This window comes from Chenopodium album, chromosome 27 (genome assembly GCF_948465745.1).
Source record: "Chenopodium album chromosome 27, dcCheAlbu1.1, whole genome shotgun sequence".
Lineage (NCBI taxonomy): Eukaryota > Viridiplantae > Streptophyta > Magnoliopsida > Caryophyllales > Amaranthaceae > Chenopodium > Chenopodium album.
In genome coordinates this window covers 5411105-5422816 of record NC_137860.1, presented here as the reverse complement: position 1 = coordinate 5422816, position 11712 = coordinate 5411105, and the positions used below count along the sequence as shown (strand labels likewise).

Below are 11712 nucleotides of genomic sequence, written 5' to 3'. Positions count from 1 at the left end.
GAATACTAGAGCAAAAGTACGAATTAAGAGATGTTCAAAATCAAAGCAAAATCATATTACAGTACTAAAGTTTCAATACTCAAACTAAAATTAACCCAATTTCATTACAAAACCATTAACATTTAATCTAACTCAAAGGAGCGTGTGAAATGGAGATTTGATCCCCTGCTTCCCCCCATCATCTGCCATCTCAATCATCATCAAAACTCATCACTATCACCTTCACCTTCACCTTCACCTCACCAGCATACTATATAGGTTTTCCTAATCGGTAGATCTGAATATGATCAAAACCATTCACATCGTCAATCAAATCACAGCAATCAAAGATAAAGGCTGGCCTTCTCATTGTGTTAACTAGCTCAACACGCTGTTCCTCCAACATAGTAGCAAACATTGGCCATTCAACTAAGAAGACCATTGCTTCAACATCCCAAGCACCTTCTATGTTATCAGCAACCAATATTCGATTTCTCTCTCTAGGAGCAAAACATTTCAGGATCGTATTTTCAGAAACTAATGGATCAAATATTTTCAGACGAATACCATTAATCTTCAACAACGATCGACAAATGTAAATTGCAGGAGATTCTCTGATATCATCTGAATCCACTTTATTAGAAAATCCATATATAGCTATATCCAAAGAGCCTCCGATCATGTGTGAAACAGTCTGCACTAATTCATCCATCTTTCTTCTCCTCATCTCACTAATCATTGTAAAAAACTTCTTCTCATTTGTCATCCCTACATATTCACATAAATATGCCAAATAATCTATGTCTTTTGTCAAACCCATACCTCCATAACCCGGTCTCGAATTGATAAAATCCTGATTCAATCTTGAGTTTGCAGTTATGGTGCTTCTCACATCATCGAAATTTGAGCCGACCTTTTCACATAAGGTAGATCCTATATTCATAAGTGTTAACTGAGCTGCAAGAACTGCATTAGATAATAACTTCCCTATTTGCACAGAAGATTGTGAACCAATGATTTCGATGTTATCAACATTGACCACTCCTGCATACAAATCCCTGAAAAGAATTAAACTATTTTGACCCTCATAAAAGTTACCTAATACCACCTTCTGAGGATGTAGCAAATCTTGAACAGCGGTGCCAACAGAAAAGAACTCCGGGTTTGTGATGACGCTAAGATAACCAGCATTGTTAAACCCATTAATGTGGTCTGCAATGTTTGATTTATAGTCAACTGGTACAGTAGATTTGATAGCTACGTACTTCCTAACGAGTATTCTATCGATTGATTGGAGTATGCTCTTGATAGCATCATCAAAGTTCTTGATGTCCAAGTCATTCTTGAGTACTTTGGGCTTTATCTTGAGAGGAATGTCAACCGCAATAAAAATCAATTGACATAGATCAAGTTCTTCATCAATATTGGAGCTAAAATGTAGATTTCCCCTGTCAATACCTTCGTTAAGATAAAAATCCATACCAGGCTCAGAAAAAGGCATAACTCTCTCATCTGCTTCATTGATACCATTCATATCATTAATCTTCTCAACATCCTTATCCAAAACAACGAAATCTTTATCGTGCCAATAGTGAGCAAGCACCATCATACTTAAAACTCCAACCCTTCCTCCACCTATACAACATATTCTTTCTATATCTTCCAACATGGGCTGTAAATGAAACAAAAATACCTCCTATCAATATCATCAAACCAAGCGAAAACAATTTGTAAACTTGTTGATAATCCAAACCATATTTACTTATAGGTATAAGTATCAAACAAACAAAATATTTCATACCAATATCATCAAAGTATATATGTTATAAAAATTAGTTTAATCTAATGCATTTCAAATGATACCAACTAGTGAAGTTTGCACAGATTATATATTTTGTTTGTAAACAATAAGGTCAAACACATGTGTTAAGATATATTGTAACAAGAAATAAATTTTATCAAAAACAATAATAATGTTTAGAACTTACAGGTGGTGTAACATCTTCATCATCAGGACCACCACTAGGATTACTTACATCGTCGGAGATATCTTGATCATCGTAATCAGAAGAATCGTTCATATCACTGTAGTCGAAATAATTTAAGGTAAGTATGTTACTTCTTCTGAAGTTATAATCACATACAAAATGTTAAAATTATAGGATCAAAATCATTAATATTTAGCTATACAAGTTCCAAACAATCATAAATTACACAGAAATTGATCTTAGCAATGTTCAATTAATAAGCTATATAATAAGTTCAAACAATTAATATATGTGCCTTCAAAAGGGTTTTCTCCATAATCAGAAATCAATTTCTATTACACAATAAAAATTACACTAATATAAAGAATCAGCTTGACAACCATTTAACAACATTGTCCAACCCTATTCCCATTGTTTGTGTTTCTTCTTTGATTTTCATCCTTAATTGCCAAACCCTTATTATCATAGACTGAATACAATTGATTTGTTGATGGTTTGCAAACTATTTTAGCTAAAGTACAAATATGTAAAGTTAGAATCATCAAATATATGACCTAATTAAGCAACCAAATTCATGTATTGTATGAACAAATCAAGCAACATCGATGGACTACCTCATTTTTTTTGCTGCTCTACCCTCTGATCTTCCGAAATTGCGTCTCTGTTGTATGATCTGATCCACTAGTATATTGTCTCGTTTTAACTTTTTTTTGTTTTTGTTTTTGTTTTGTAAGGGAAATAGCTAGTCTCGTTTTAGCTTGCTGACCACGGCACGCCAAAGAGTGCTACCGAAGCCCAGGGCCCACTGTCTAAGGCCCAATTTATTTCAGCTTCTAATTAAGTACTCCGTAATTCCTAGAGATTTAGATACGGAGTATAATAAAGGAAAAATTGCTAGCTATAATTCAGCTTTTGCCTCGTTCATCTAAAATAATTTACATTTCGATTAGTTTTAAATAATATGACCTTTAATGCCGGTCAGTTTTAAATGGTCACAACCGGTCATTTCACTTGTTAAAGAAAGTTACGCGACAAGTGTCGGCATTTGATTGATAAAAAAAAAAATCATAATTTTATTTTAAAAGAAAAACTTAAAAATTGTCATTTGATTAATTAAAAAACAACTCCCACCGCTAGTCCAACCACCCTCCACGGTTGCCATCTCCACCGGCCCGACTCCTATACTTGCCCACCAGCGCCGGAGCGCTACACCGGCCACCCACCCTCCTCTCCCTAAATCGCCGACTCACCTCCACCCCGACCCTCAAAAAAGTAAAAAAACTCCTTCCCCGTCTCGATCCCAACCTCCATACCCTGGAAAAACCCCACCCTTTGTCCCTTTTCCGCCCCTACCCTTCCCTGCTCCTAAGGATAGCAATGGGGTGGGTCGGATGCAGAGGATGGTGCCTCCAATCCCATACCCGCCTAAAAATCTTGTACCCATCCCAACCCCACCATCCATGGCGGGTGCAATTTTCCACATCCACACCCGCCTCGCCGGGTACAAGTTAATATTCATCTACCACCACCCATTTGGATATCCATACCCGCCTCATACCCGCTACCATAATGACATTAATATGATGAATTATTATTTTTAATAAACCTAGTTTTACATCCACTTGACAAAATTTGTATACGACGTTAATGTTATTAATAAAATATTTTACATGATTACAGTTTAGATTCTAAGCTCTTCCAAGCTTGTTTCAACCTTTACGAAAAGTAGTATAAGGCGGGTATGAGACGGTGATGGGGAAAGTTTACTCTAAAATCCATATCTGACCCACCATCCATGGTGGGTACAATTATTATACCCATCCTCGCCTCATCACTCGCCAAACTTCCCTCCATCCTTGCCCCACTTGGGCGGATGAGGCGGGTCTCCCATTTGACCCGACCTACTGCCATTCCTACCTGCTCCGAATTTGGCTCCTTCCCTTCGCACGCCTTGATTTTGGTCCCTTCCCCTTCCCACACATTGATTTTGGCTCGTTGTTTCGATAACACATTGATTTTGGCTCGTTGTTTCGATAACAAGTGTGGTGTTTTAGAGGCAACAGAAGAGGGTAGGGAATGGGCGGTGGCTCGGGGGAGTTGAGATGTGGGCGCGAGGGGGAATATGGCCTGGTTTAGGCCGATCGTGGGGTTGAGGAGGTGGCTGGGGGCTGGGGGTGTTAAAATAGTTAAATTTTTTTTATATTTTTAATTATTTTTAGGAAAAATTGGCCACAACAACACCAACTATGACAAAGGTGCGTGTAGCAGCACAACCTTTCAAGGGTGCACTCAACATCACAAACTATGCACTTGGGTGCACATAACAACATAAATGACATTGGCAAAATGTAGATTTCTTCTAAAAGTGAAATCTTAAATATTTTTAATGCCTTTTTGTTTAAAAATATTTTTGATTAATTTCATTCTACTTAATTTTCCATTTTCCATCACATGTAATTAAATAACCATTAAATTGAATTATTTCAAAAAGTTTTCGCCATTATTTTCTATCGTTTGTTTCTTCAATTACTTTTTTTACATCTCATGTGATGATTGACTTAGTTTCCTCTTCCATTATAATTAATTTTTTCCCTTTAAATTAATTCTCTCTTAACCTCCACAATTTAAGTGTTGTACATCAAAAACAAAAAAATCAATTTGACATATCCTAAAATCCAACTCTAAAATTATTTTTTGAATTAAGTATTTGAAATCACTTTGTGGGTTTTGATATTAGTATTTAGAAAGTTATCTATGTATCCTGAAATCTTGTAGAATTAAGGTATTTAAATGATTTTATTTTTTATTTTTTATTTTATTTATCAATTTAGTATTTAACTAGGTGGAAAGGGATAGGAAACTAAGTCAATCATGTGAGATCAATATTAGAAATAGTAATTGGAGAAGCGAACAAAGGAAAATAATAGCACAATTTTTTTTTTAAGGAATCCGCTTAATATAATGGTGGAGGTCAAGAAATGCTTAAATGAAAAAAAAAAAAAAAAAGGTAAGGCTAATTTAGTTACGCATGATGGAAAATCATATATGTTTAAATAATGTTTAAACAATTATATAAAATAATAAAGATTCCACTTTTTTCCATGCAACCTTAGTTCATTAGTGTCATTTATGCTAATATGTGCACCCAATTACATAGTTTGTGCTGTAAACCGCACCCTTAAAAGGTTGTGCTGCTACACGCACCTTTGTCATTGTTGGTGTTGTTGCGGCCAATTTTTCCTTATTTTTACAAAAGTTAGTTTAAAATAATTAATTAATGGTAATTAATAATAATCATTTCCTTAAAAATTAAAATTAAAACTTATTTTTTAACTAATCACGTTGTGACACGTGTAAATTGATCTTAACTGAAAAAATACCTATTCAACCGATTACAGGTAACTTAAGGCTATTTGAAGCAGATTGACATTAAAGGTTGGATTATTGAAAAATAATCAAACGGTGTTGTAGACACCCATTTGTATCTCCCCAAAAACCAAACCCAGTGATGAATGCCTTTCGCGTCGAACCATAATCGAATGAAGTGAAAGTGTGAAAGGTCAAGTGTTACTTTTTATTAAAAATCTTTCTTTTTGTTTTCAAAAACCAACTCTATTTCATGAAAATAGTCAATCCAGTTTAGTTTGGTCCATGATACAGGTCTAATAATAGTGTAGTTAGATGGGGCTTGCAAAGAGCTTTACAACGATATATTATAAGCCAAATTCTGATGAATAATGAGGAAGTTATGGCCAAAATACTAAACTGGGCCCGGTTTGATCCTTACATACGGCCTAATGATCTAGAGGAGGGTCCAATGTCAATTATCATTCCTAAAGCTATTAGGATTAATTATAGTCTTCTAGAATTCTCTAGAAGGTTCTCTTAAAACCTTATGGAATTAGAATTGATAATTGTGGATTGATAAGTTTAATTTGAAATAAAATATTATTTTATGAAAAACACGATTTTGGTTTTCATACGGACTCTACAGATCAATTTTGATTGACAAGTAGATTCCGTGATAAAAAGCGCGTGAAAATCCAAGCTGTCGCCAAACGACAGGCTTGTCGCCACGTGACAGAGCTTGTCGCCAAGTGACAAGGTCGTTTTGCGGCGACAGCGTGGAATTTTATTCCTTTTCAAATTCTACCTATTTCCGGACTATTTTTCTTATAAATAGGGTCCTGAACCCCTGTTTTTATTCATCAACTCTCATCAAGGATTCCTTGATTTTCTCTCTCTTTCTAAACCAACCCTTTTACAAACAAAATTCCGCACTCACGAGATCCAAAAACACCTAGCCAAGTTCGAAGTTGCTTTCGCCCTAGACGTGAAAGGTTTATGCTTTTTTTGAGGGCTTGGTTCCAAATCCAGTCTAAACTTTTTAACTCTTTCTTTCAATTCTAATTCTTTGATTAATTATTTTCATTGAAGTTTATTAACTCGTGTATTTTGCTATTAGAAAAAGGTATAAGGCTTCAAAGTAAGTAATTAGCTTACTCCCTATTTTATTTCAATGTAGAAAGCATGCTTATATTGTTTTAATATTCCTAGTATCATGTTAGGATGTTATTTATTGCTTTCTAGTATCATGCTTAGGGTGCCTTTTACTCTTTCTTATATTATGTTAGTACCATGTTCTGTTTAAAGCTTTGATTTTTGATGTTTAGTGACATGCTAGGATTTGTTATTAATCTTGTTAGTATCATGCCTAGGATCTTGCTATTATTATTAAGCTTTATTATGCCTTATTATGATTATAATTTCTAGGGAATTCTCTTTGGTAAACTCCAAGTTTATAAAATTCTAAGTGGTAAACAAAGTTTTTTAAAATTATCTTTGGTACTCCTAAAGTTTTTATAATTATTAATGGTACCATTAATTATCATATTTTATAAAAAATTTAACTATAGTTTGGTTTTTTAATTTTTTTAACAATAACATTTAACTATAGTTAGGTTTTTAATTATTTTTTTAATAATTTAATAATTATACTAAAATTTAAAAAAAAAAAAAATCAACCACCCCTTCCCCCCACCCACAGCCAGCTCCCCCTCCCCTGCACCCACCCACGCCGGCGCACCGACCGCCCAACCTTCATCGGCGCGCCGTCCTCCCCCACCCCTGGAAACGCCGACCTCTCCCAACCTCTGTTCGCCGCCCTAGAAACACTAAACCCAACCCAAAAACACCAAAAAAACCCTCCCCCACGTCGGTGCCGGCGCCGGCGCCAAGCCCATCCCCTCCCCCAAACCCACCCCATGAAACCCCTCTCTCCCCTATTCCCCAAAACCCTCGAAAACCCCAGCCGCCATCCTCGAAAAATCCTAATTGTGGGTGGGGAAAGAGTTTAAGATTTTTGGAGGGTGGTGGGCTGGGCAGTTAGAATTTTCGGGGGTGGTGGAGAGTTCACCGAGGGTTTTGTGAGGGTGTATGAGGGCCGATTAGGTTTTTTTCGTGAGTGGTGGGCTGGGTGGCCGGGGTTTTCGGGGATGGAGGAGAGGTCGCCGAGGGTTTTTGGGGTGGGGGAGGTTTCCAGGTGGTTTCGAGGGTGGGGGAGGTGAGGTTCCAGGTGGTTACAAGGGAAGAGAGGTGGAAATCGAAGAAGGAGGGGAACGGCTGGTCGCCGGCGCCAGAAAAGGGGAGGGGGTCTGGGTGGCAGTGGCGCCGGCAAAGGGAGGGCTGGTGGTCGGGGTTGCTGGTTGGGTGGCGTTTTTTTTTTTAAAAAAATATTTCTATAATAATTTAATTATTAAAAAAAAACTAACTAACTATAGTTTAGGATTTTTTATTAAAATAACACTTATCAATGGTAATCAAAATTTAGGTTTATCATTGATAATAAAATTTAAGAATGTTTACCACTTGGAAACTTAAAAACTTGGAGTTCACCAAAGAGAATTTCCCTAATTGTTATAATTATTATGTTGCTTGATATTATTATTGTTATTGCTTTGTAATACCCGAGATTTTAAAACCTGATTTATTATACGCTAATATTTATTTTATTAGCTTAATTAAAGTTTTGTCTCTGTTTTAACAAGAACGAATGTTTTAATCTTGAATTTTATTTTAATATTATATTATTTTAGAAGCTAATTTTAAGGAAAGTAAATTATTATTTTACAGCTTATTTCCGGTCAGTAAAATGTTTAAAGATTTGTATCAAAATATGTATTTTTACCCGAGAAAATAAAATGACCAAAATGCCCTTACTTATCATAAGAGACAAAATCCACCTCCTAACTTCATCCCTTTTTTACCACTAAGAAAAGAATTGATAATTTCATTTCTCACTGTTTCCTTTACCATTAGTTGCCTAATTCTTGTGATAATCTTATCACTTAATAAACTTTTATAATCTTTTCTTGTAAGCTATTGATCCTTCACCGTTAAGAAACAAAAGAGCAAAGGATAAACTTTGCTTCATTCAACTAGAAAACAAAACCCACCTCTTGCTTCTCTATTCTCCTCACGGTTAAGAGCTTTATAATACAAAGTCTAATGTTGCCTTTCCATATAATTGGTCACTCAAAACCCCATGATTATCAATTTAGCAAATCTTGATCTTATCTTCTTCTTTCTTTCAAGTTCATTCTAGCAACCATACTACTCTATGTATATATAAAACGTCATCACCGTTCACTAGTGTCATTAACTCATTATATACTTTATTTTCTCCTTTCGTAAACTTTCTTGTCAAACTAATGAAAATGGCCTTCTAAGACCCATTACCTTATTGCTTCGTATACTACTAATTAGCCCAAGGTATAAGTAGTATTGTTTCAATGTTCATATTTATTCTTTAAAGAGAAATCTTGTTATATCTAGTATTGTTTTTCTTGTAATACAAAAATAATTCTTATACTTAAGTTAATGATTTAGTGGAAAAACTATGACTTCTTTGAGTCATAAAGCTACGTATGGTATTACTTGTATTTAGAAATAAGTTTGTTGATTTTATACTAAAATAATTAAAGAGTATAGTTTTAATCATTTTTCCCACTAATGCAATAATTTATATTTTCAAGAAGAATCGGACCTCGGAGCTCAGTGAGAACGATAGAATAAAGGCTAACAGGAAGGTTATCAGACTGTAAATCGAGGTAACGGCTATTGCTAGTACCCACAATTCCCTTCGAAATGTGTTTATAAAATCATGATGTCATTTTTGAAAGTTATTTATATCTCTGGATTTAATGACTTGCGGGATGATGAACGTGTTTATTAATGTACTTCAGTTTAATGATTTATATGAATGATTTTATTGATAAACGTTGTTTTATTGATCTTTGGATCTTACAAAAGTATGTCATGAATCTATGAATGACTTATGTAAAAGTTACACAACATGATAAATAACAGTGAAAGACCTAGTCCGTCTGGCAGTATATGTTTACAGGTTACTTTTCGGTCATGCATGTACCCATGGGGCATTAGCCCAACTATGTCGAGCATCTGCTCTATGTTATGGGCACCGGCCCATCGCGGAAGACGTTCCGCCATGTCATACTTGCCAGCGACTAGCATGTTAATATGAACGTTATATATACCATTATATGAATTTTATTAAATGTTTTAAGATATTCCATTCTCCCTGTTTTATTAACTAAAATGAATTGAAATGATGTTACACTACTAGAGTAGTTCGTTACTGAGTCTTCGGCTCACCCGTTTTTATGTTTTGATGTTTTAGGTTCTGCTGGGGATGATGGAGACGAGTAGTAGCGAGGATTTTAATTTCAGTTATCACTTAATAGTAGTTATAGATTTAAGTTGTTTAATTTGAATAGTAAGACTAAGCTACTTAGTAAAGTTTGAGATAAGATAGGATTTCTATTGTAAAAATTAAGAATAATGTTTGTTATAAATAGATCACTATGTTTTATAAATCAAGTTTGTTAATTAAGTATGTTTGTTGCCTTGTAAATCTCGTGAGGGATTTACGGCCAAGAGATTTACGGCAGTGACGTCCCGACCGTGTTAGGTTAATTCCACTGTTAAGATTCTCTTAATAACTGATTTAGAGGTTAGGGCGTTACATGCTTGATCACGCCTTTAATTTTATGCATGTTTAAAGAGAATTTGTACTTGAAATCACGCTTAATAAGATAACTTATAATTTGGTTTAGGGTAATGTGATTTTAATTCAAGTGATTGCCAATAATAGCTTAATTTGTGCATTAATATTCAACGAACATAGATAAACAGGTTTAGGATTAATATAATGTTTGCATGTTAGTAAAAAAGCGCACATGAATACGAGTAGAATAAAGTAGAAGCCTATTTTATAGGGCGGGTTCTCTCTTTTGTAGATTGGACTCGTACCCTCATCCCCAAACCCTGTTTGGTTCAAGACCTTATGGAGTTGACGATCTCCTGGATCGTTGAGGGGTGTAACCTTCACCTCGTGAATGGTTTACAAGTTCCTAAAACTTTTTGGCGACTCTTTTGATCTCTTTTCTTTCCCTTTGGACGCCACCATACTTAAGTGTATGATCACAGTGGGGTTCAAGCTTGGGGTTATGATGCTAGTGTAGGCGTCGTTTGAAGTGCGCCTACGTTAAAGCATCTTGTGAATATGCTTGGCACTCATAGGAAGTGGGAATTGACATAACGATTAGGGACACGATTAGGAACAAGGAAAGTAGGGAGCCGCCAACAAGTTTTTAAGGAACTTGTAAACCGTTCACGGATCATTTAAGGCAACCAGGGACAACGAAAGGCAACAACGATTGACCCGTGAAGGTTACACCCCATTCATAATCCATGAGATTACTAACTCCATATGGTTCGGAACCACGAAAGGAGGATCGGGGATGATGGTACGAAGTGAGTCATGGAGTCACATTCGCCCGTATTGGACTCTACTCGATTCTTATTGTGAAAAGTATACCCGCGATCTCAAAGGCATACAAACAAATATCAATTTGCTCCAAACTATTATTATGCTAAATTGGTTGAATATTAATGCACACATTATTCTAAAATATTGTGATCACTTAATTAAACAACAAGATTAAATGAACCTAAACCAGTTGTCCAAATTATCTTATTAGGCGTTATTTTTAATTACATATTCCCTTTAACATGCAATATCAGGGCCGTCTATTAGGGGGACCACAATGAGCGACGGCTCAGGGCCCCCCTATTAGTGGGCCCCGTCATTGTGATTTTTTATTTATTTTTTTTTTACAAAATAAAATGAATTTTTAAATACTAGAAATATATGAGACATATTTGGTTTATTTATTATCACTAATTATACCCATAAGTCCATAACCATGCTAATACTTTTTACCAATATATAAAAAACGTATGTTTTCATGTAAAATATTTTTGGATTAACTTATATATATCATTATATTTACATTTTATACTTCTTAATAATATTAATAGTTAAATTTGTGCATTGACATATGTGTTAGTGTTGCGATTATTATGAAATAGAAGGATTATATTATTGCCCTCTTCTCTCTCTCGTTTCAAATTTTGTGATGCCATCAAAATTTTAATTAATACGCGATGGTATAAAATTAATAATTAAATAATTCAAATTATTAATCCAATAATCAGGGGTAAAATGTTTTGTTGCTAAATTACGTATAAATTACACTTTGTAGTTTAGGGTCAGGGCCCCTATTTAAAATTTTTCTCAGGGCCCCAAAAATGTCTAAGACGGCACTGTGCAATATGGTGATCATAATAACAATAGAAACCAACATCAATATTGGAAGCAATT

General features: G+C 34.9%; 1 protein-coding gene and 1 long non-coding RNA gene across 2 annotated transcripts; one reads left to right on the top strand and one right to left on the bottom strand.

Annotated features, from left to right (window-relative positions):
• Position 1: 1 nt before the first annotated feature.
• On the bottom strand, positions 2-2672 carry LOC145621064 (UDP-glucose 6-dehydrogenase 3-like). Its single transcript, XM_081675797.1, has 3 exons — positions 2582-2672; positions 1968-2064; positions 2-1651 (listed from the first exon to the last, which is right to left on the bottom strand). The coding sequence occupies exons 1-3, from the start codon at positions 2584-2586 to the stop codon at positions 251-253; spliced, it is 1503 nt and encodes a 500-aa protein (XP_081531923.1). The 5' UTR covers positions 2587-2672; the 3' UTR covers positions 2-250.
• A 5702-nt stretch (positions 2673-8374) lies between these two features.
• On the top strand, positions 8375-9915 carry LOC145620999 (uncharacterized). Its single transcript, XR_014108330.1, has 3 exons — positions 8375-8738; positions 9002-9076; positions 9667-9915. It is a non-coding gene; the product is annotated as an uncharacterized LOC145620999 (long non-coding RNA).
• Positions 9916-11712: the final 1797 nt, after the last annotated feature.